The following is a 25,635-nucleotide window of genomic DNA, read 5'->3' on the forward strand; positions in this document are numbered from 1 at the left end:
TTGATCAGAGTGGAGATGATAGCAGATCTGATTCTTCTTTGATTTATGTAAAAAAAAGAGATTTTATTTTTATTTGTCTGTTGTTTGAAGTGTTCAAGTGTTGTTTTTGATTGCTTTTAGTCTATCATCTTTGTTGCTTATTGTTATGTAAATATCATTTGCACATTTTTCTTTGCTGATCTATTAATGTTCATTTTCCAGAGCTAACTCAACAATGAAGCCAATGACCACATTCAGCATACAGGTTCGTATTTTTTTTCCTTCAAACATGTAAAGGTTGGATTTTTATTAGTTGATTGTGCATGATAATGTGTAAGACCATGATTTTTTTATGTAAACAACTAAAGGTTGAATCTTTCATTGAAATTTCTTCCATTCTTTGTAAAGGTGTAATCTTTCATTGAATTTTTTTGACATTGTTGTTCCATATTTAAATATGTGGAAGTAATAGATCTGTTGACCTCTGTATGTTCTTGACTGATCTGAACTAAACTGACTTGATCTATAAGCTGAATCTATTTGTAAATTTGTTCTTAGATGGAAGTTTCTTTTTGTGCTGTGTATTTGTCTATTCGTTGTTCAAGCTTGAATTGATCTTACATTATTTTAACTCACTAATATTCTGTTTTTTTTTTTTCATTTTCAGTGTAGAAAAGAAAGAGGAGATCGAAAATCTTGCCAAACAAGTTTGAAAGGAGCTTGAAGCCAGAAACTTAATGGGATGATGATGTTATGCTTGTTTCAACTTGTAAAATGATTATTAATTTGTATTTGATTGGGATTATTATTTTATGTGATTTTTGTAAGTTCAAAATTGTTGTGCAGTCAAATGAAGTAATTTTATTCGGCATTTTTGGATAAATGTACCATTAGTTTTTTAGTAACTGATTCAGATTTCAAAAATAATAAAGCCAAAATAGTCCTAAACTATAAATTGGATCACGGGCTGTCAAAAGTTGCAGCCCACTATACTTTTTATCCTTAAAAAAAGTTTTTTTTTTGTAGAAAAACGCGTTTTTGAAAAAAAAAGGCAAAAAACTTCCTTTGGGCCCAATCCGTTGCAACCCGCCCGAATAAACCGGCTACCCGCCCAAACCGAACCCGACAAACCCGTTGTTGTCTACGGTCGGTAATGGGCCAATATATGAGCAAGTCGGTTTTGGTCGGTTGGGCCAAAATGGGCCCGAATCCGACCGAACCCGCCCGATGCTCAGCCCTAGTAAAAACCATGACCAGGAGCTCAGATTTTCCCCCTCGACAATTGCAAATGCAATTGGCAAAACATTGTTGTTCCCGTCCTGTGTTGTTGCGATGAGTAAAGTTCCACTATACTTGCCGTAGAGCCATGTCCCATCAATCTGTATCACAGGCTTGCAGTACTCGAAAGCATCACAACATTGTTTGAAGGTCCAAAACACACGTTTAAATGTCTTTGAACCAACAACTACATTACCATTACAATCGATAATGTCACTTGTGGATATTGCGTAATAGGACCCAGGGGAAAACCGAAGCATATAATTCAGCCATCTAGGGAGCAAGTCATATGACTCTTCCCAGTCACCAAAGATCTGTGCAACCGCTCTCTGCTTCGCTTTCCAGGCTTTAAAGTATGATACTTTATACTTGAGCACACCAGTGATCCTCTCTTGAATAAGAGAAACAGGTACAGTAGGATGGGTACGTACCATATCTGCAGCATTAGAAGAAAGTCATAAATTACTAAGTATTTTTAAGGGTAACAAAATAATAATCATGAGAAAATATTGTACCAAGAATGAATGAACAGATAAAGTCGGATGTCATCTTCTTATGGTCCTGTGACGCTATCGTATTGATGCATGTATGCTGACCGCCCCACCTAGTTACCGTCCACATTCCAGTTTTTTTAGAACACATGGCCCTCAACTTCCAAGAGCACCCATTCGGACATCTTGCCACAAAGTATGTGGGTTTGGATTCAGCCACAATATAAGTTATATTTAGCTTAAAACAATAATGCTTGAGGGCCATCTGGACATCTTTCTTGGTCTCAAAACACTGGTTTATATATAATTCATCGCCTAGCTGCCACGATGTCTGATTATCCCCTCCAGTATAGAAATCTGTCTCTTCATCGGGGTGTTCCCAGTTAATATATGAATAGTGTGGAGACTCATTCCAAAATGGGGCTGGGACGCCTGTAACAAAGAAGATTTATACAAGACACGATATATTGATAAATACAACACCTAAAGAGTTAAAGTGACTATACATACCATGCGTTTCGGGAGAAACATTCACCGGCGTCGGTAATCCAATATGAGGTCCGGGATTGCCGTCAAAGCCACCCTCGTCCGAGTCGGACGAGTCACCTCTTTCACCCAATCTTTCATCTTCATCATGATCATTTGAAGATACAATCTCCTCACCATCCACATTATCAGTGTCATGGTAGTCATAATCATCATCCAAATTCACTGTGTCATCACCCAAATGAACAACCTCCTCAACGCCACGGCTACCACCGGCTTCATGAGCGAATGCCTGCTGCGCACTTATCGGATTGGTTGAGGCCGGTATTGATGAACTTCCAGCTTCAGCAATATCAACGTATAACTCTAGCGTTGTCATGAAAGACTGCTGACGAAATCCATCCATCATGACACTCACGTCTTGATTATCAACTAGCTCAAGAGGTGAAAAAAGGATCGGATTTGAGTTAGTCATAAATCTGCAAATGACTCTAGAAATTATTTGGTTTCTTTGGAGCTTCAACCTCTCATGGATTTTACTCTTCAAGCGGTCGAATGTGATGTTGCATTTGAGATGCATGGACCTTGCTTGACCTTCAAATATGACACCTTGATTGCCATTGAAAACTCTACCTCTAGAATACACAAGAGCAATGACCTTATCCATCTTTGGTGATTTTTGAGCTATTAAAACGTAGGAAGTTTTGGAGAAAATTTGCAAATGGTGCTGAGAAGAAATCTGATTAAGAGAGCTTGGTTTTATAACTGGGATTCGGAAAAAATTATATTTTTAATGCATTCGCAATAAAGCATTTGAAGGCCTGTGGACAAAGCATTCGCGAGCCTGCAAACGAATCCCTTGTCTCCCACATGCACTTCTGAAACTCTAAATTCCATCTTGTCTTATTCGGTTTCGCGAGCCTTCAAACGAATCCCTTGTCTCTCCGTGCAGATTCCATGTCACAACATTGAAAAAGCACCATATTCCATCTTGTCTTATTAGGATTCGCAAGAATCCTTGCGAATGCCTACTGTACAACCTGACAAAGCTTCAATCATGTCATTCAGTTCTGGAAAAGTTGTTTGTCCTATTAGGATTCGCATGGAATCTCTCGAATGCTAAAAGAAAACTACCCCAGACAGCTAATTTTTTTTTTTTTCACCCCCTTTCTCCAATTAATATTTTCTTTCACGCCATTCAGAAAAAAAACCCTAACATTATTCCAATTATTATATTACTTTTAGGTGAGGGGATATAGAGTTCTCACCTACAAAGGATCTGGGTGTCTTTTTGGTCAACACATCTATAATAAAAACAAATGATGTTAAATAAAAAATATACTTAAATATTAAAAAAGTAAAAAAATAATAAAGTGAAAATATGTTAAATATATAAATTTAATTACAAATAAGGCTTAATCACACCCTTTGCGCAAAAGAGGTCCCTAACAAAAATAAATTACACTTTTAGTCCCTCACTTATACCTTTGTTAGCACTTTTGGTTTTTCGTCCTATTTCTGTTAGAAATCTAACATTTTGTGGAAAAACAAAAAACAAAAAACCCAACATTCATAGACTTTTTCATCTTCTTCAAACACCATCATCATCTTCATCATAAACCCCATAAAAACCCAGAAGATAAAAAACTTATCTCCTCAAACTCACCCATCATCAAACACCTTACATAAAAGCGAATGGGTTCAATAAACTAATCACAAATTTCAAAACTCGTTTTTAATTCAAAATACACGTAAAACAAAAGACACAAACTAGGACAAGAGTGCGTGGAAAGAAGCAGAGTAGAGACCCAAGATGAGGGCGGCTAAGAAAAATACATCAACCTTGTTCCACTTTCCGCCACCCATTCATACCCATCCACCACCACGATCTTCGTTCTCTCTTTTTCTTCTTTAACCCATTCTCTGACATTTAACTTTTACTCCTTCATCCCTCTCCTACACGCCATTCTTTGCATTAACTCTATCCTCACAGGTCACAACGCTTTCCATTCTCTCTAATTCCCCCCCCCCCCTTGCGTATTTATTTTTATCTACCAAAATAAGATCTAAAAAAACCGAATTCCATAACCCTGTGAAGTTCGAACTGAAAAAGGGCTTCGATTTGGTGACCCCTGATCCCGAAGGTACTTATGAAAAACCACCCTTTTTTTGGCAAGGGCTTTGATTTGGTGACCTCAGATCCGGTGTTTCTGCAAAATCAGTCTCCATCGTGTTCCTCTGCTCTGTTTCCTCCTCCTTCACCACGAAACTTTAATCCAAAAAGCGCACAACACCGCTCATTTTTCAGACAAGTAGCATGGTTTGTATACACAACCACAGGTTCGTCTGCTGCACCTTCTCCGACCTCGAGCTTCAAATCCAAACCCTCAAGGAAAGGACTGCCTCCTGCGTTCACCATCTTCACCAAAGTCTAGAATCCTGGTAAGTTAGCGACTTTGTCTTGTTTCAAGTTGTTGTTCATGGGTAAACTGCCGATGTTTATTGGGAGTTTAGTGGGCGGCGACGGGGGGGGGGGGGGGTTTGTTTCGCACTCTCTCGAATAAATTGTGTAATCCAAGTCTTGTGGAGGATGGTTTCTAGGTAAGGGGTTGGATAATGATGATGATGAAGCAGAAGGAGGAGGAGGAGGAGGAGTGTTAGGCTCATAACGACTCATGGCACTCTCACATAAAAGCTTCATTCTTATAAGATAAATCCTCATCCCCAACCTTTTATTATTTAATAGTTGTTTTAATCTTGACAGTTCATAATTATATCTAATGACTCATAATGACTCATCTCACTCTCACATAAAAAGTTCATTCTCATATGATACATCGTCATCTCCATCTCTTTGTTATTTAATAGTTGTTTTTTGACATATTGTATTTAGTACCTAATGTAAGGAATAAGGGTACAAGGGTGGATAGCTTCTGTGAAGGGGGCCATGATAATGTGGAGGTGACTCGCACTTGAGGGGGAGATTGTTGAGAATTCAAGTGTGAGTTGGAGTCCTAACATTGGTTAAGTATGGGTGAGGAGAAGACTTAATAAGAGATATGGCTCATAAACCTAATGCCAATGCCTTTAGATTTTGGATTAAGATGTGGAATCAATATCTCTTGGTGTCTTGTTCCTTGGCCTATGAGCTCCCCTGTCTCCCCCAACAAGTGGTATCAGAGTCTATGGCTTGTGGGACAATGGTAACGAATCCTTGTGTCGAAAGTCTTCCTTGCAGTATGGTTAGATGGCGAGTTCTGTTGACCAAATGAACATCGATACTAAGGTTGATAAGCTTCTGCGGATGGGGGTCATGATAATGTGGAGGTGACTCGCACTTGAGAGAGAGATTATTGAGAAGTCAAGTGTGAGTTAGAGTCTCACATTGGTTAAGTATGGGTGAGGAGAAGACTTTATGAGCGATATAACTCATAAACCTAATATCTTAAGGTTTTGGGTTAAGATGTGACATCGATATCTTTTCGCGTCTTGCTCCTCTGTCCATGGGCTCCCCAGTCACCCCAACACCATTTAAATGTATACACATCATGGTTGTATACAAACATTTTCCTAAATAAAATTTGCTCCACTGAAAGAAACTTCTCATCGAAAAAAAATGAAACTTTAATGTGATCTAACCAGTGTTCAGAAAACCGGACCGAACCGGCCGGTTTGACTGGTTTAACCGGGAACCGGACCATATACCGGTCCAGACTGCCTACAAAACCGGTGAAAAACAAACCGGAGTTGAACAGGTGAAACCGGCGTTAAACCGCGTGAACCGGTAAAAACCGGTGGTTTACGGTTTGAACCGGTTCATTGAAAAAATTCAAAGCAGATGCCTTTTGTCTTTCATGTGCAGCAGCAAGATTTCAAACTAGTATTGTTTCAAACGGTTTAGCCGTTGAAATTGAACTAATGGTACAGTTCTCATGGAGGGGAAGGAAGAATAACAAATAATGAAATTCACTAAATAATTCCTGCATTCACTGAGGAAAAGAAGCAAGTTGGGTTCTTCAAGCAAGTTGGGTTCTTGAAGCATCATGGTGTCAAGCTCTCATGGAGGGGAAGAAAGAAAAACAAAAAAGGAACACTGAAAACAGGGAGGATACGGCACAGCATCAATTCATTAGTCAATTAGGGTTTAAAAGAAGCTACTCTATCATTGTTTTGGGCCTGGGCCAGAAACATTATATGCTTTACTCTTTATTGACTTAGTGGTTTAGTTTGGTTTTTCTCCAAAATACAATAATTGATCTAATATATATAACATTTAAGAAAAAAAAACGTTAAAGAAAATGTAAAAGCTATCAAAAATATTACTAACAAATTGTAACGTACTTTCAATAAAAAATAATAATAAACATGTATGCATAGTATTTTAAAAGTTTGTCTAGTGATTAAAATAATTATTTCTTTTGGTATATTTTGGTATACTCTATATATATTTTCTTAAAATAATTTATTTAATAATTAACGGTTGAACCTCAGTTCAACCCCGGTTGGACCTTTAAACCTTAAACCAGTACCTCGACTGGTTTAATGACCGGTCCGGTTTTCAGAACATTGGATCTAACTATGAGCTATCTAATCTAAGAACTACTTAAAGAAAAGAAAAAACTGATAGAAGATTATCAGCTGGAAAAAAACAGAAGAAGAAAAAAAATCCACAAGTTCTGGAAGCTACTAGAACTCAAGAAGGAATGTTCAGACAGAGAGAAAAGAGATGTAACCGAAACTACTAGAAGTTGCAGAAGCACACACCACATTTCTCCAGAACCATCCATTACTTCACTTCTCAAGTCCTTGTTCAACACACCCACCCTATAAATTCCCAATCCACATCACCTCTGTCTCCTCAGAAAAGATCCTCAACAAACAAAATTTCATTCAGCGCCAATGGATTTCAGGTTGATGGGTTTGGAGTCTCCATTGTTCCACACTCTGAACCAGATGATGGATGTTTCAGATCACGACACTGCATCCGACAAGACAAACAATGCTCTAACACAGACTTACGTTCGAGATGCAAAGGCAATGGCTGCGACTCCAGCAGACGTGAAGGAATATCCGAATTCCTACGTGTTCGTGATCGACATGCCGGGGTTGAAATCCGGGGACATCAAGGTTCAGGTGGAAGATGACAATGTGCTTGTGATAACTGGTGAGAGAAAGAGGGAGGAAGAGAAAGAAGGGGTTAAGTATTTGAGGATGGAGAGAAGGGTTGGCAAATTCATGCGTAAATTCGTGCTTCCTGAGAATGCTAACACAGATGCTGTCTCTGCTGTGTGCCAAGATGGGGTTCTCAGTGTTACTGTGCAGAAATTGCCACCACCTGAGCCAAAGAAGCCAAGGACTATTGAGGTTAAGATTGCTTGAAGCAATGAAGCTTTCAATTCAGTGCTCGTGAGTGGTGAACCTAACTCGTATGCTAGCTTGAATAATGTGATGTGAAATTGTGTACTTTTAATTTAATTAAGAAATTTTGGCCCTTTCTTTGAGGCAGAGGAGTACAACCCTGTTTTGTAATGTGAGATGGTTCTTTGTTATTTTGTGTTTTTCATTGAAATGAATGGTATGATGATCAATGCTCTGCTTAATGTGGCTGCGTGATCTGGTGCCAAATGGTTTGTTGTTCTTTTATGTTGAATTTGAATTCACGTGGCCTCTGCTTTTTCATTTGTACATGCATGTGATGTGAGGTGGTTCTTTACTTTACTGTACAAACTGTTTTGTTGACATCTCCATTAGAGTGGAAAGGAGGAGGGGGAAGGGATGACATAAAAAAAATATATATAAAATGTGATATGCAATATGATAAGAAATGGAAAGAAATAGATAAAAAAAATGAAGTTGAAAAATGATGAGGTGTGAATAAATTGATGTTCTTAACTTTATCCCAATATACAATTAGTTGGACGTGAGTAGCCAGTTGGGGTGAGCAGATATCAAATTTGACCCGCCTCCTAGCTAGCATTATATCCGGATGATGTTACGTTGAGCATCAGCATATAAAATGACTAACGGTCTAATTTAACTCGACCTGATTTCATTGTTTGAGAATATGATGATATATTGTTTGTGTTCATGAACTGTGGATATGATATGGTTGTGAATTGTGATAACATGATACGTATGCCAGAGATATTCTATCGTTTATACTTTCTTGTATGCCATGTTTCTCTTATTGGGTCATTTCTTTTTGGAAGTTGACCTTTTCTGTTTATTGGTTTGTTGTGTGGGTGCTTAACATCAAAGAATCTTAAGTTGAACGGAGCACAGATTGTGACATACTGTGGTCAGATGGACGAGACACTCTACAATGCAGACAAGTAGAAAATGACGGGATACTTTTGAGTCAGGCTGCTTAAGTGTCAATAGTTAGTCGGTCGACCAGCTAGTTTATACTTCTCAATCCTATCTATTATTTTCTGAGTTTTGAATTAATCTTAATGCGTTAAGATTAGAAATTCATAGATAAAAGTAAAACGTCACGAGTGGAAAGGTAATTCAAAACATAAGATTGAAAAACATTTGGTTTTAATGGGTTCTTGAGCTTTTAAAATCGACATTGAATGTGTAGCTTGTAGTCTTTTTGGCATAACTCCCTATATTATGATCCAAATTGAGTGAAACTAATTTCAAATAAAAAGTAACTCAAAACCCTGCCTTATATTGTTAGAAAGCTTACTTAAAGTCTTATCATGTGAATAATATTCATCTTTTTTATCCCAAGTGTGAAAGATTAGCTTGCTTGAGTGGTATAAGTGTTTTTAGAAGTGGTTAGGCTTTTGGAAGGTCTTTATGGTCAAAAGAGCTTGGTCACAACCCAAAATTCCTAGTCACAATTGACGCTCCGACTATCACCTTAGCCCGACAAGTCTTTTCCTCATAAAATCACTTTATAATAAATTTCTCAAAGATAACACTTCTCCATAAATTTATATAAAAATTGAAAAATATCCTTTGTATTTTAACAAATTCAAAATAACAAAACCCTCCCAATTAAATTTGTCATAACCAGAATTTCAAATAAAATATAAAATCAACCATCAGCGCTCAAGCCTCACTCTTAAAATTAAAATGATAATAGCAATCACAAATTAAATCCACCTAATACTTGTAGAAAAATCCCTATACCTGTAGAAAAATCATAACCAAATGAAATAAAACAACAATACAATCACCAACCAAAGGAGGCCTACCAACAAGATAAATGAACGAACTGAATTCAGAAACTGCTTGCTACTCAACTGCTGAAGGATCTGTAGATAAAATAATGAAAGAGGTAAGACTTAGTGAAGATTTAAAACCATCGTGAACAGGAAGGCGATACACATCAAGCATGAGTTTTTCTCTCTCAACTCAGTATAAACAACTTCTATCATCAATAATATCATTTCAAATCATTTCAACGGTTAATTTGCTTCAATTTGAAGTTTTCACTCGTTTATCTTATGAACATTTGTTACATTTTTCCTATGAAGTTATATTTAGTCATTTTATGTGATTTAATTAACTTGTTCTTAGTCAATGTATGATTTGACTATTTTTTAATTTTATTGATGTTTGTATTATTGTTGTAGTTTTTTAAATATTATTTTACATGAGGCCAATCTCCACAAGTTTATGTAAACTCTCGAGTTTAACAACATTGTGTATAGCTTATAACCAAAAAGAATGAAGAAAAAGAAGGAGGAAAATATAGAAAAACATAATAGAATATACTTTTTTTTTGAAAGCTAAAAGATATATATATCATGATTCTTTAGTTTAGGTCCCTCAAATTATGGTTCTTTGGTTTAGACCCTCTAAAATCATGTCACATCAGCGTCTGTTAAGTGATTCGTAGATAATGGACGAAAGGTGACGGTTGGGGCTGAAACCTCAGTATTATTTTTCATTTAAAAGTGTTTTCCAAAGAATTTTTTTAATGGAACCTAAACCAAAGAACCCTAAATTTAGAGGGACCAAGAACATATTTAAGCCTTTGTATTAGCTTATCTTATAGATAGTTCAATAAATTCGTATCTCATAGAAACTTTTAGCTTTTAAACAAAACAAATGCAAATGGAAAATTGTTCCATGTTCTCCTAATTAATAATAAAGAATATAAAGTTGAGAAGATAGAGAAGTGACCTGTGATATGCTTTTGCTAAGAGTATCCATGACTAAATGGCATCCCATTTCAATCAAAAGTGATCTCAAGGAAAAAGATGAGATTTCTTTTACACCGACATCTTTTGCAAAAGTGATTTTTTCAAGGACTCCACCTGCACTATATCTTCTTCCAACTTGTCAATTTTTGAGCAACCACAAAGGATAAGAGTTTTCAAAGATTTCAACTGATAGATCTTCATTGGGAGATTGCTAAGGCTTGTACAGTCCTTCAAATTTATAAGAAGAATGTTCCTGAGTTCTCCTATGGACCGGTGTAGCTCAACCAAACTTGGACAATCCTTTAGGATGAGCTTTTCTAGATTTGGTAGTTTTGAAAAATCAGGGGTGTTTTTCAAGTACCTGGAATGACTGAGATTGAGAATTTTAAGCTTCTCCAGCAACTGCAAGAAGATTAATGTTTATAAGAAAAGTTAGACAAGAAAGAGGAAAAAAGGTGGCTAGCTCTAGTTGCTAGTGTCATAAAACTTGTTTGTATTATACCTTGGTTTCCTTCCAAACATGTTTAATACTGCTGTACTTTAATTCTAAAACTACTAGATTTCCCTGATGGAAGTCATTGGGTATATATTTGAAGGTAAATCCTTGCCAAGAGATCCATCTGAGTTCTTTGGAAAGATATTCATAATCTCGAGTGAGGTCAACACCATCAAGTTGTAAAAGTCTCAGTTTCTTCATTTCCTTGAAAGCATTAGTGTTGAAGCTTACTCTATTGGTTCTTTGAAAAGCCAATCCCTCAACAGTTTCTGCTCCCTGCATGTTTAAGATAAAAGAAAAAAGAGAGAAGTAATTAAGGTATAAAATTTTTCATTTGCTGACTAGAAAGTGATACATAAAGCTGCAGCAGTGCAGCCTAAACACACTTGTAATGAACATGAGAAACAAGACACTCACTCAAGAGTGTGAATCCAACAATTTTGAACCAATAATTACAAAGAGCAAAACATTAATTCTGAAAGAGTTTTCTGGTCTTGATAGAGACTGTGGGATAACAAGATTCAAAATGTATATAGAGAAAGTTCTTACAGTGTTTTTTGGCAAAACATCATGCATATCCTTGTGAAACCATAATCGATTACGTTTCCCGGGCTCTTTTTCTGAGCTTTCACGAACAATTTCTCTTCCCATGTCTCGTACCAAATTATGCATTCGAAGCTTGTTTTTCTTGTCAACTTTTATGAGGCTCCTCTCAGTAAGGACCGTTATTCCAATATCAGCATAAAGTCCACATGCATTTAGTATGTGTGTAACATAAGCTCTGTCCTTGCCTATAAAGAAACAACATATGTCAAGAAAAATATCCTTTTCCAAATGATTGCTTAAACAATCATAGCTTGTTTTCAGCCTCTCTTGTACTTGATGATTGGGAAATCTCTCCAGTCTTGATAGTACACTTTTCCATTCTTGTTCTGTTCTTTCATTTAAGTAAGTTCCAAGGACTTCAAGAGCTAGTGGTAACCCTCCACAGTAAGCAACTACATTTCTTGAGAGTTCAATCAAGTCTTCTCTGGGATTTGCTTCTCCAAAAGCATGCCAACTTAAAAGCTCAAGAGACTCTTTTTGGTCCATTTCTTTCACACTACAAACATAGTCAGCTTTAAGAAAATTAAGCAATCTTACATCCCTGGTTGTAACAATTATTACACTTCCTTGACCAAACCATTTACCATTTCCACATAGGGCTTTTAATTGCTCATTTGTGGTAACATCATCAAGTATAACCAGTGCCCTTTTTCCCAATAGTCTTTTCTTAATCATAGCTGCCCCTGTTGCAATGCTAATTATCTTCTCCACCTTTGTCTTGAGGACATTAGAAAGAAGTTGTTCTTGCAAATGAATATGCCCTCTGCTATCATTCTCACAAACTTCTCTAATATTTTCAATGAAGCTTCTATCCTCCATTCCCCAGATCCCTACTACGCAACCTTCCCTTGATGTTTGACTTTCAATAAACTCAATTACCTCTTGGACGCGGGATTCTAATCCAACAGGAAATTCCGTAACAGACAAGAAAGTTATTTCTAGTTTTGTTAAAACATCATCTACTATTTGCTTCACTGCTTCAGCTTCAGTCCTTCAATAATAATTACAATAAGCTCAAAACATGCTATATATCATTTTCAAAATAAAAGAATCAAGAAACTAAACGTGAAATTAAAAATATCAATTTACCTAAGCACCCTAAGATGCCAACCAGCCAAATTAGCAACTTGGTTAAGTGCAATCAACCACCTCATCAACAACGGCATATCTCCCCGTCCGAGAGTAAAAGCACCACCAAGACGACGCACCTCCGACGGATCAACGTTGTAAAAAATGGGAATAACCAGCTGACCATGTGTCTTTTGGCATTCCATGATCTTGACGAGTTCATCAAGGCACCATTTAGATGCAGAGTATTTTTCAGATAGTACAACTAAAGATATACGAGACCCACTACAACAAAAATGGTCTTTGGCGACTAATTTTTAGCAGCAATAACGCTATTGCTGGCAATTTACTTGAAAGGTTAAAAAATTTGTGGCAATTAATTGATGAATACCTGCAATTATGACAATTGCTACTAAAAATTGTAACTTCGCGTTATAACTACTTTACCACTTTTTTCTCTTTTCGTTAACCTTTTTTTATCTGATTGCGGAGCCTTTTTCTTCGTGCTGTGAGAGAAGCGGAGAGGCGGTGAAGGTGAACCAGAGGCGGCGGCGAAGGTGAACCAGAGGCGGCGGCGTCGAACCCTAGCAGTGCCGTCCAGAGGAAGCGCAGTGGTGTCCACCGATCTTGACGGCGAGCCAAATTGGGATCGCGCATAGTGCAGGAAATGATAGAATTCTCCATTTTCCCGAGAAAGTGAAAGATCTCTTCTCTCACTCTGTTTCAATCTCTTCACTCCTTTTGTTCTTGATGTGTAGGTAATCGGAATCACGCCGAAGATGACGATTGAAAACCACCTCGTGTTGTTTGCTCCCATTGCAACGGTAATAGCAGCTAGACGAAGCAGAAGCACATCTTCCCCCTGTGACTGCAAGCTTCACCGAGGTAGGAGAAAGGAGTTTCATTCAATTTGGGGATTCCAGTTAGCTAAAATTTTGATGCATAACCCTGTTATCTGATTCTAAACCTATTTTAGTATATCACCTTCGATTACCTTTTTCTCTTCAGTTAGATAAATTTGTTTTCTTCAATTTGGGGATTCCAGGTTTCTATTCATTATTCTTCTCTTTGATTTTCGTTGATAAACTTGGAACTATTGGTTCTTGTCAAATTTGTTCAAATTGAAAATGTGCGACCTATCCTTATTGTGTCCCACAATTAGGGCTTGATCGATGGCTAATTATTATCAAAATGTTCTAGATTCTGCTTTCCTTTTTCTGAATTCGATATTTGTATTGTGACTTTGTGCAACATTGAATTTTTCTTGTTGATTGTGTATTGAGCAAAGGGAGCAGAAGGTTTCGGTGGGACACAATGAGTAGCGTGTTCAAGCCTTCAAGGGATATGAACGCCTACGAGCTTTCCGTGAATCAAGTAAAAAAATGTGCGCCGCAGCTGGTGCTCTTGATGGAGGTATTTGAAATTCATCTTTGATCTTACTCCTTTTTTATGATATTTGAAGTTTTTTGTATTTTGTCCTGTGTGCCACTGTATTTCCACTTATGAGAGTCAATTGCCAAATAGATAGGTGTTTAAAATTAAGAATGAACTTGACTTGATTACAATACATGATATAAAAGAAACAGTCTTTAGTAATATAAGCTTAAGCCGATGGAATGGTGATGAAATGTGAGGACTATGAAGGAGCCTGTAGCCGATGGATGCAAAATTAGCTAGTTTGTGCAGCATATTTATATTATAACACCTAACAAAGTTTAAATTGTTTGAAACTTTTAGATTTGTGTGTCTTTTATCTATTATCCATTTGCATTTACTTGTGCCTTCCCGAGGGTTTGGGCTTGCAGCTGGCTTTTTACTTTTCACTTTTTTTTTCAAACCCTTGAGAAGGGTAGTGGCTGGGTCAGGAACATTATGTTGGAACACAGGCTGGGTTCCTTTGTTTCTGTCACCTCTTGATTTTGAATCTTTCATTTGTTCTCCATTAAGGTTGATTTGTTCAGAGTTTGACAATGCAGGTGATGCTGAGTTTTGGGTTCTTTTGGCCGAGTTGCTGGGAATATGAAAGGTAATTTCCAAAGGGGAAAGAAAGAATACTGGGGAAGAAGGTAGTTTTGGGTTTTTTGCATTCTATCCTGCTTTGCTTTCCCAAGTTCGTTTATTGCATGAACAACAATTAGCCTTGTGTGATATGTTTTTTATTGTATATCTGAAGCCAATCTGGAAGGTAAGTTTTTCAATCTGAAATCTCCACTCTAACTTCCTATCTCTATCTTTTATTGTTTACAGGTTGTTTAATAATATGAAACTCTTGATTGGTTATGCCTTTAAACACTATGAACAAGTAAGAATTACTTTGCTACTGTGTGGCTGTTGTTCTTATTCATTTAGATTGAACTCACTACTTGTATAAGCAAGTGTGCATCTCTAAAGGGTTACTGTGATTTTTGTTAAAGTTGATTAGTGATTGGCATTGCTCAAGCGCTCAATCTTTTTTGTCTATTAATTAGGCAAAATCCACCAAGAAAATCGTGTTGAGCTTCAATGCCAGGTTGCAAACATGTCTCCCAACATACTATCAAGGTAAGCGTAAGTGTGTGTTCTAGTATTATCATTTTTTATGTGGGTTATGGTTGCCTGGCTAATGGTAGGTTTGTTTTTAATCACTGAACCAGGGAAATGAAAATTTGTTGTCTTGTTCCTGAATTGTAATCACCAAGAAAATTACTTCTCAAGTAAGTAACCTTTATTTCTCCTTCTCCTTTTGTGAAAACTACATAGCTGGCTTGGTAATTTGTTTTGTGCTAAATTCTCATATTGTGAAGTCGAAAGAAATACTTCTCTCCTTTGACATTTTCTTTGGGTAGATGACACGATATTTATTAACTACCAATCAGTGTTATCAAATAGCGGCTATAGCGGCCGCGACCCGCTATAGCGTAGCGGATTTTAGGGCCACCGCAATCGCTACGCCGCGACATAGCGGCCACCGCGAGAAACGCAATTGCGGCCGCGACGGCCGTAGCGGCGCTGTAAGCTAAACGGAAATAGCGGACTTTGAGGAATACTGCACGTTTTTTTTAGTTTTAGGGTTTTTAAATATGGTAATTCTTGACTAGTGGGCCACCAACTGCCCAATTAACTCCCCATTAATTCGTTTTTGTTGCATTTCCTTTTTCTGTTTCACTGCTTTACTGCCCAATTAACTCCCCATTAATTATTTTTTTCTATATTTACGCTTCATCATGAAGAATCACGGCAGAATTGAAAAGGTTTCCAAAATCCTAATTCTCCTTCTCTCATCCTCCTTCTACAAGCCCAATTAACTCCCCATTAATTCGTTTTTGTTGCATTTCCTTTTTCTGTTTCACTGTTTTAAGACTTGTGTTTGGTTTATGTTGTTTTAAGTCCTTTGACATTTGTTTTGAGCTGGTGGCAGCCTTTAATAATTAAAATTTGGTTGTTAAAAATGATGATTTTATGCAGTTTTTATTGTTATGTGATAAGCTGTTGTTTTTTATGCAGTTTTTATTTGTTCTTTTCAAATGTTTCTGCTCTAGTATTGCAATAGATGTCTGATAAGCTGCTGTTTTTTTATAATATTTTACTTATTTTAACCGCTATGTGGTTACCGCTATTTGCCCGCGACGCTATCCGCTAAACGCAATAGCGGATTTTGGCCTCGCCGCGATTTTCCGCGATCGCGATTTGACAACACTGCTACCAATTTGGTTGAAGTAATTTGAATGATGGATAATATATGCTCACACATTGTATTCTTATACATGAGACTTATAAGTGTGTGCTCATGCTAGCTTATGTTATGGTTTTATGACTTTTGCTCTTTTTTTTGGCAGTATCTGTGTAGCATCTTCACAAAAGTAAAGCTTGAGTGCTTGACATAAAGTGCTGGAGATTTAAATTTATAAGCTTTTGAAGGTAACTGTGAAAATTTAAACTATAAGCAGATTTTGAAGCTGTTTTCACCTGGGTTTTCCTTTACCTGTTTGTCATAAATTTATTTTTAGATAATCTTGTTGTTTTTCACTTCTTAGGGACGTAAAGGTATGTTTTCGGTATCATAGTTATCGTAAAATGATTGCGGTTAATTCAGTTTCCATATGTTATAATGACATGATCATGATGTATATTAATTGTGAGTATGACATCTTCATGGATTGACTTTTAGATGATCATGATGCACACTACCTATTTAAGAGTTAAACCTTCCGCAATTTGAGGTGGAATTAAAATGATAAGGTGTCTTAAATTGTAAAACTGTGATGCTTTGCCGCTGTTTGACATTAATGTTTCCTAACTTGTTTGGTGTTGGTAAATGATGAATTGGTTTAAAATCTGATTTGTAGAGTAGTTTAGTCATTAGTGTTCATACTTCCATGGTTTTCTGCTACTTTAGTTCTGAAACTATATTATACAAGGTAATGAATTCAGTGGTAAGAGCTTTAGCGCTAGTGTAAGTTTTATGCAAGTAGATTTGATTTGTAAGCTCTATTTTTTGGCAGCTAAGAAACTAATTTCTGGCGGTTTAAAACCGCCAAAATTGGTATTAAAAAGCCAATGCAAACAATCACATTTGGCGGCAATAGTTAATGCCGGAAATTATGGCCGCTAAATGATGACTGCTTTTCCCGGCCAATTTTACGTCTTTACCGGCGCACGGTAAAAGCGCCGGCAAAGTCTTTGCCGACCCCCGATGCACTGGCGAAGTCGCTTTTGCCGGTAAAAGCAATTGCGGCCATTTTTATTGCCGCTAAAGGATATATTTATTGCCAGTAAAAAGCTTTTTTGTTGTAGTGACCCTTCTATTGCTCGCAACAGTTCTGGTTCTAGCTCAAGTCCTCTTTCAAGATTCTCATCGTCCAGGAAAACGTTGACTCCTGCGTTTGAGAGAGCAGTGTAGAGATGAGAAACGAAGCTGTGACGTGTGTCTTTTCCCCTGAAGTTGATGAACACGTCGTATATCCATTGATGATTCGAGGATGAAGAAGACATTGAAATGTGATTTTGATGAAAGGAAGAAAAGGAATTGAAGTCAAGTCAACCCTTTGAGTTAGATAAGGCAGAAATGGAAAATGGCAGGACACCTTTCGTCTTGTGGAGTATATAATTCCTACTCCTATAGTCCTAGCGCGCTGATTGATAGACTGTGCAACATCACTGGTGATCGGCTCCACCATTCAATGTCATTAAAGGAGGTGAGTCAAAGATGAGCTAATAGTGTTCTATTATTTGTTTCTCATGTCAACAGGGAGTTATTCTATTGTAACCAGGAAATCAACAACAAGGATGTGTATTTTCTTCATTAATTAATGTCTTAATAATTGTCATTTATTTTTAGAAACAAAGTTCATTTATCATTGTTTGCATGAAGAACTTGTCAAAATGGAAATAAAGAACTTGATGCTTTTCTTCAATTATAGCTAAGGGTGTGCCAAATTTTACCACGAACGTGCTTGTCTTAATTAACCACCACAGTCGTGATCCAATACGACTGTTCTCATGCCCTGATCCAACATGTGTAACATTTTTCCTTTTTCATGTTTTCTTCCTCTTTTTTCACTTTTTCTCTTGGCACTTGCCTATTGCACATTTACAATGAAACCAATGAGTTATGTAAATATAATGCAATAATTAGGGACTAATAATTCACATAGAAAACCATGGGAAAATCAATAACAATGCGCTCATAAGAAAATTATCATCATCTTCACCATAAAACCCATAAAAATCTAGAAAACGGAAAACTTGTCTCCTCAAACTTACTCACCTTACAGAAAAGAGAATGGGTTTAATACCGCTCCTGCTCTATACAACAAGCATGGGTTGTATACACAGCCACAAGTTCATCTGCTTTGTTGGTTGGGGGTTTTGTGTGCGGTGGTGGGTGCATAGGTTTTGTTTCGCACTCTCTCGAGCAGTAGCAGTAGCAGTAGCAGTAGCAGTAGCAGTAGGAGTAGTAGTAGTAGTAGTAGTAGTAGCAGTAGCAGCAGCAATAGTAGTAGTAATAGCAGTAGCAGTATTAGCCGACGACTTTAACGGTGGGTCAGTTACTGAGGAATTGTGTAAAGTCGTTGGTAATTAAATAATTAATTACTAAAGAGTCCAACACGTTGGTAATATGTTAGTAATCGTGTATAAACAACGACATTAGCCGTCGAATGTTGAACTACTACAAACTTTATCAAAAAAATTGTTTCCTTAGGGTGATCCTCCTATGATTTATCAATCTTTAATTGTAATGTATTCCTCCATTCCTTTTCTTTCCATCATTTTGTTTTCAATTCTCGTTTTGGTATCTCCCTTTTGATTTTCATTATTTATGAAATTGCGTTTATCTCTTTCTCATATCTCAAGATATACACATCTTATTACGATGAATCTTCCAAAATTGTACTCTCTCTGTTCCTATATATAAGTCCATTTTACCTAATTTTCTTAGATTAAGAACATTAGTAACAAGCAATAAATCTGTAAAAGAATTTACTCACTATCCTAGATTACCCTTATTTAATTTCTTATAAATTTCTCTCTCCAAGTTATTATTTCAAAATCTCATTGTCTCTTTCGTATTAAATATGATGATAGTTTTGAAAAAAAATAATTAATGTTCCATTAATATTGTAAATAAACTTATATTTAGGAACAAGAAAATGGGTTGTAATGACCCATGATAAAGTTTGGGTTAAATAACTCATCATCCAATCACATTGGAGATAAATGAGTTGTAAATAAATTAGTAAATAAAATATAGAAATTTCAACTCACTTATCTTAAATGTGATTGAATGATGGGTTATTTAACCCAAACTTTATAATGAGTCATTTAGACAACCCCACAAAAAAAACACTCAAAAATGACCCTATAATAAGGAATCGAGGGAGTAGTTCGTAACATGAACTTTCACCTCGCTTTAGAATTACAGTTACAGAATCTTAGTTTTGTTACTTTTGTAGTAAGTTCTGGAACTTACTAGAACTCAAGGAGTAATGTTTTTGACAAAAAAAAAAGGGAGTAATGTTTAGACTTTAGACAGAAAGTAACTGAAGTCCAATAAATATACTTACCTATTTTTACAAGCCACGTGTCCTGATTAAGTCGTGATCTCCAAATTTGTAACCGAAACTACTAGAAGTTCCAAAAGCACACACCACATTTCTCCAGAACCATCCATTACTTCATTTCTCTTCCTTCAACACGCCCTTTAAATTCTCAATCCACCACCCTCTGTTTCCACATAAAATATCATCAACAAACTTCATTCAGCAAAAGAGATAATCACTTCATTCACCGCCATGGATTTCAGGATGATGGGTTTGGAGTCTCCATTGTTCCACGCTCTGAACCAGATGATGGACGTTTCAGATCACGACACTGCATCCGACAAGACACACAATGCCCCAACACGAACTTATGTTCGAGATGCAAAGGCGATGGCGGCAACACCTGCGGACGTGAAGGAGAATCCGAATTCGTACGTTTTCGTGATCGACATGCCGGGGTTGAAATCAGGGGACATTAAGGTTCAGGTGGAAGATGACAATGTGCTTGTGATAACTGGTGAGAGGAAGAGGGAGGAAGAGAAAGAAGGGGTTAAGTATTTGAGGATGGAGAGAAGGGTTGGCAAATTCATGCGCAAATTCGTGCTTCCTGAGAATGCTAACACAGATGCTGTCTCTGCTGTGTGTCAAGATGGGGTTCTCAGTGTTACTGTGCAGAAATTGCCACCACCTGAGCCTAAGAAGCCAAGGACTATTGAGGTTAAGGTTGCTTGATCTCTTTGTAGAAACAGGGGAATGTAACTCGCTCTGTGTTTTGTTTTGAAAGCTTAATTGCACTAATGAATGTGATGTTTTATTTTTCTATTTGTGAATCCTGTCTGAGATTTAGTAGAAGTAAGATTTTATTATTTCAGTTCAATAAAAATTGGGTGTTGTCTAATTGTCTTGTTCTCTACACCGTTCACTTCACCGTCAAGACAACTATGTGTATACAGCTGGTTAGTTTTCAGGAGTGACCGAGTGAGGATAGAGGCGTCTCATCTCCTTCTAACTTCTAATAGAACTATAATTCAATCACATTCAATATGTTAAAAGATAATCAACATTGGTTCTGGGCACACCAATATTATGTGAGGGCTAAACGATATGATGTAATTAATGGGCCGGACAACCCATGACCCAACGGATCAAAACCCAAGATATATATAAAGACACCGTTCAAGTGGTGGGGTTCCAACGCATTTTTCACTCATTTCATACTTTGCTTAGTTTATTGTTGCTCTCGAATTGCTTAGTCCAGAGGAGGACGTTCCATACCGGAACATTGGCGCCCACTATGGGGTCGACGGAAATTTTTTCTAGGCTTCGTTTTAATCGACAATGGTAAGTCGATCTGGGGCGAACGGAGAGAGAAATCAAGTCCTTCCAGACAATGTTTCTCCCGACGTTCTTCAGTGGATTATGGACGATCTTAATGATCTTCGTCAAGACAATCAACAGTTACAAACTCTACTTACTGATCTTAATCAGACTCGGGCAACGAGAGGGCGATCGAAGAATGGCTGAGACGGTGGTAGATTTTCAACCTTTCACGGAAGAAATAGAAAACACTATCGTTCCATACAATCTAAAGACACTCGTCTTGGACTCTTATTATGGAAATACCGATCCAAAGGACCATTTGGTGTATTTTAATACGAAAATGGTTATTGTGAGAGCGTCAGATGCACTAAAATGCAAGATGCTTCCATCAACTTTCAAGAAATATGCTATGACTTGGTTCACAATGTTGCCTTCACGTTCGATTGTGAATTTTACTGAATTATCAGCGAAATTCCTTTCTCAGTTCTCAACCAGTCGCGCCCAGAAAGTGACGCCAGAAACTTTGTTCAATGTGCGATAGGGACCAAATGAGACTTTACAATCTTATATGGGGCGACTCAATCAATTGTCAGTTCATTTGGAGGATAAAATGCCGGAAATTTGTATCGCTGCTTTTGAGTTAGGTTTGAAGCCTGGAAATTTGAACAGCAACTTGAGCAGGAAGCCGGTAGCGACGATGACGCAATAATGAATCAGAGTTCAAGGCTTCATCAGGGAAGAATAGAGCGATCAAGTCAAGAAGAATCGATCAAACATGGCAGTTATTGGGCAGCAGCAGCAGTTCGATTCGAAGAAGGCGACGATTAATGATCAACGTTCAAAGGGAGCAGTTGAACACAGTGACATGGGATACAATAATCGGAATCGTTATGACAACCGCTCCAATTTTAAAAATCGTGTCCAACCGTATGGAACTCGTGGGCATGGGCACTCCATGACGTGGACCCGGAACCAACAGGATCGTGTGATGCTATTGGCGGATAATTTGACAGAGGTTTTACACACGTGTCTAGAGGCGAACGTAATTCGTTTTCCAAGACAACTAAAACCGGCAACTGGCAACGTGGACAAAACAAAATGGTGCGAATATCATAGGATTTTTGGGCATAATACAGATGATTGTTTTACTTTGAGAAAAGAGATAGAGGCGTTGATAAATGCAGGTTGCATGAAGCAGTTGGCAAGGCGAAATAATTCTGATGAGGCTGAAACTTCAACAAAGCGTAATGATGAAGGAAAGGAAATCGAAAGTGCAGAGCAGAGGAAGCAATCAGAAGGAAAAGAAAAAGGGCGAATTCATTTCATTTTTGGAGGATTTCGCGGTGGAGGTGTGACAAATTCAGCTCGGAAGAGATATGTACATTCCATTAATGCGGTTTATTCTATTGATTGAAGAAGCTGGGGAATCAATCAGCCAGCCACCACTTTCACTATTAAAGATTTTGAGGGGGTTCAACCTCGCGAGGGCGATCCAATTGTTGTAATGCTGAGGATCGCTGAATATGAAATTGAAAGAGTATTGTTGAATCAAGGCAGTTCGACAGATTTAATTTATGGTGATGCTTTTAAGTAGTTGGGGCTAACATAATCAGATTTGCTGCCTGATAATGGAGCATTGGTGGGTTTTTCTACAGAAAAAGTGTTCGTCAGAGGATACGTAGAATTGAATCCTGTTTTTGGAGAAGGGAAAAATGCAGAGTCATTTGCTATCAAGTTTCTAGTAGTAAAGTGTACATCACCATACAACGTGCTTATTGGAAGACCTTCATTGAACAGGCTTGGGGCGATCATCTCCACAAGACATTTAACAGCTAAGTATCCATTAAGCAAAGGTGATGTTGGGGTTTTGAAAGCTGATCAAGTTGTGGCTCGGAAATGTTATTCAAAAAGCTTCAAGAAATATATTCATATGGGAAAGAAAGCTGTGAAAGAGAGGCATCATGTATACGAAATAAATGTGAACCAGGCTGACATTAGTTTGGATCCTCGAGATGGATTTCTGGATCATAAAATGACCTCAGAAGAAGAAACCAAGGCGGTGACAATTGGCGAACGGAGTTTGAAAGTGGGAGTTAGTTTGACTGCAAGTCAGGAAGACAGGTTAGTAGCTGGATGCCCCTCGATCTCGTACCAGGCTAAGGAAAGTATTCATGGCATCCTCCTTGATTGGTGTAACATGTCTGCTTGGACAACCAACTGTGTATTAGACGTTCCACTGTTAGGGAGGTTCAACTACTATAAAAAGGGGACCTTCGCCACATCTTGTATGTTCACTTTTCTTCTTGAATAATACTCTAGGTCTTTACTGAGTCATTCTTTTTTATAGGGTTTATTCTAGAACTAACTTTAATTAAAACAATTATAGAGACTTAGGTCCAAAAGACTTTTAAATAAGGGGAGCTTTCTCTTCATTAGTTAAAATTATTTCTGTACCATATCAAATGAAGAAAGAAGTAAACTAAATGAAATGTAGTCTAGAAGCAGCTTCAACGTCTTCCACATGCTCAATAACAAAGGTAGAGAAATCACTTTTCTGGTATATACAGCTCGGATGAAAACAGTAACTTATTATAACATGTGTTTCGCAGAAACTTGCATCACTTTTGACTTGTACTTCCGTTGTGGAAGGGGTTAACTAATTGTTCTAACCACGACTCTCTGTTGCTCAACATCGACATCTCTTGATGAAAGTCTTCGTCAAGTCATCCAAGGTATGCCCCACTTTCACTCTGTCCTTATTCACCACCATTCATAAAAAATATCAATATCATACCTACACTTCAATTTTTCCTTATCATCCATAAAAATCATATATCATATTTATTACTATCATTCTTTTCAATTTTAATAACTCTAGGTAGTCTACGAATTACGAATTTGGATCATCTGCTGCCATACAATCTTTGCGACACAAAATGACTAAGTACTTAAAAGTTTTGATTTATTTAACTTTTATTAATTAGTCTAAATCATTTAAATAAGAGTCGAGGAATAAGTATTTGGACCAAAGAGTTGTAGAGAATATAAAGTGCCGTTGTTGAGTTTGTGGCACCATTTTCCATTCATTCATTTTCCTTTTCACTACTTTTGGTATACATGTCATTTCTACTAGTCATTGCCTTCGAAACTTCCTATTATGATTCATAGGAAGGTCACCTTGAAGTTGCCTCACTAAACTATATATGGCTGTTATATATTGCTTGAGCCGTGATGCTTTCTTTTCATGCCAATTGCAACAAAATGGCAGAAAGAAATCCAAGGCCATCATCAGATTATTCACCTGATAGTGATTTAACCAGCCAGTGGCCTAATTTTGAGCTCTCTGAGTACTTGGAATTTGATGATAATCATTGGCTAGATGATGATCGAGAAGAGTCATTTGCTTCTAAGCATGTTCCAAATCAGGTTTTTCAAGCCAATGAAGTAGGTGATTTTGGAGGAGGTGGCAGCAACTTTGAGGGGTCTTCTAGAAGTAAGTCTAGTTCCCGAGATTATGGAAGTGGGCTTTTTATTTTATAAATTGGGATGTTTATAGCCATTTTATAAATCAATGAGTACTGATTCAATTCATTTCTAGCAATTGATAAGAACATCAAGGGAGCTAGAGAGAGAGTTGCATTCAAAACAAAGTCAGAAGTTGAAATACTAAATGATGGGTTCAAATGGAGGAAGTATGGCAAGAAAATGGTGAAGAACAGCCCCAATCCAAGGTATAAATCCCCTATGATACAGTTAGCCTGAAAAGTTTAGGATATGTTACTTTAGTTATTGAAACATGAAAATTGTTATATTCATCCTTGAAAGAGATAAAATTAAGTATTCATTTTTAGTCCATTTAAATTTGAACGATTTTTTAATCTTTTAAGAATATTGATCGTACTTTATCTGCTATGATTAAATTGAACTTTTTTTATCATTTAAAGTTCAAAGTGACAATTCTCATGAATCACCTTCAAAAGTTTTCATAGCCAAAGTGATGATATATTCAACGATAATAGAGTCAACATGAATCCTCTGCAGCTATAAATTCTTAATTCTTTATACACCGGTCATTTTGCTGTTGCGAGTATACTTATGATTATGAGTATTTGATAACAGGAATTACTATAGGTGCTCAGTAGAAGGATGTCCTGTTAAAAAGAGGGTTGAGAGAGATAACGATGATTCAAGATATGTAATCACAACCTACGAAGGCATGCACACTCATCCGAGTTCTTGCTAGCATGGTGGAATATGAAGAAGCTTTGGAAGTGCGTTTTGCTGGTCACAACCACCATAGTTATTCTTACTAAACCTTCATGAGCCCTAAATTTTGTGTTATAAAGCATTCAACATTGTTAGACTTCTCATGTGTACAATTGAACTGAAATTAAAGGGCTGATATTGTGGGTTAATTATGATCATCCACAATCATATTACCTGGGAATGTAGGTAAATGTGAACTGACAAGTAATTCAAAAAGGAAACCCTGAATCTATTTGTGGATAAAAGAGGACAAACGATCTTTATCTTGACTCTAACGCTATATACCTGGGATGTAGGCTTGGTGTTCTAATTGTTTTGCCTGATGCCTAACGCCTATTGCGGTGGCCGGTAAAAACTTTACCAGTTTACCTCCTCCACTCACCAAGAATTAAGAACATGTGGGAAGGGAAACCATGGATGCAAAAAGTCCAACTTACATCCGACTATGATTTTACTCACTAAGAACT

The 25,635-nt window shown here is 37.1% G+C and overlaps 5 protein-coding genes across 6 annotated transcripts; 4 read left to right on the forward strand and 1 right to left on the reverse strand.

Annotated features, from left to right (window-relative positions):
• The first annotated feature begins 6,887 nt into the window (after positions 1-6,887).
• Positions 6,888-7,919, forward strand: LOC130718372 (17.9 kDa class II heat shock protein-like). Its single transcript, XM_057568956.1, has one exon. The coding sequence runs from the start codon at positions 7,134-7,136 to the stop codon at positions 7,611-7,613; it is 480 nt and encodes a 159-aa protein (XP_057424939.1). The 5' UTR covers positions 6,888-7,133; the 3' UTR covers positions 7,614-7,919.
• Positions 7,920-10,387: 2,468 nt separating this feature from the next.
• LOC130719015 (disease resistance protein RUN1-like) lies at positions 10,388-12,769 on the reverse strand. Its single transcript, XM_057569667.1, has 4 exons — positions 12,585-12,769; positions 11,439-12,486; positions 10,896-11,165; positions 10,388-10,705 (listed from the first exon to the last, which is right to left on the reverse strand). Exons 1-4 carry the CDS (start codon positions 12,767-12,769, stop codon positions 10,463-10,465), a joined length of 1,746 nt encoding a protein of 581 aa, XP_057425650.1. The 3' UTR covers positions 10,388-10,462.
• A 118-nt stretch (positions 12,770-12,887) lies between these two features.
• Positions 12,888-17,956, forward strand: LOC130720146 (uncharacterized). Of its 2 annotated transcripts, none has more exons than XR_009012953.1 (8): positions 12,888-13,448; positions 13,852-13,976; positions 14,540-14,629; positions 14,811-14,865; positions 15,032-15,104; positions 15,197-15,256; positions 16,379-16,460; positions 17,361-17,956. XR_009012953.1 is itself a non-coding variant. In XM_057570761.1 (8 exons), the coding sequence occupies exons 1-6, from the start codon at positions 13,343-13,345 to the stop codon at positions 15,202-15,204; spliced, it is 417 nt and encodes a 138-aa protein (XP_057426744.1). In that variant the 5' UTR covers positions 12,901-13,342; the 3' UTR covers positions 15,205-15,256; positions 16,379-16,460; positions 17,361-17,956. The 2 variants fall into 2 exon arrangements, 1 of the variants encoding a protein (XP_057426744.1); XM_057570761.1 differs by having other exon boundaries at positions 12,901-13,448; positions 14,540-14,589.
• A 1,759-nt stretch (positions 17,957-19,715) lies between these two features.
• LOC130720976 (17.9 kDa class II heat shock protein-like) lies at positions 19,716-20,480 on the forward strand. The gene has a single exon (XM_057571691.1). The coding sequence runs from the start codon at positions 19,835-19,837 to the stop codon at positions 20,312-20,314; it is 480 nt and encodes a 159-aa protein (XP_057427674.1). The 5' UTR covers positions 19,716-19,834; the 3' UTR covers positions 20,315-20,480.
• Positions 20,481-24,036: 3,556 nt separating this feature from the next.
• Positions 24,037-25,408, forward strand: LOC130720974 (probable WRKY transcription factor 50). Its single transcript, XM_057571690.1, has 3 exons — positions 24,037-24,395; positions 24,501-24,633; positions 25,022-25,408. The coding sequence occupies exons 1-3, from the start codon at positions 24,134-24,136 to the stop codon at positions 25,143-25,145; spliced, it is 519 nt and encodes a 172-aa protein (XP_057427673.1). The 5' UTR covers positions 24,037-24,133; the 3' UTR covers positions 25,146-25,408.
• Positions 25,409-25,635: the final 227 nt, after the last annotated feature.

This window comes from Lotus japonicus, chromosome 5 (assembly GCF_012489685.1).
Source record: "Lotus japonicus ecotype B-129 chromosome 5, LjGifu_v1.2".
Taxonomy (NCBI): domain Eukaryota; kingdom Viridiplantae; phylum Streptophyta; class Magnoliopsida; order Fabales; family Fabaceae; genus Lotus; species Lotus japonicus.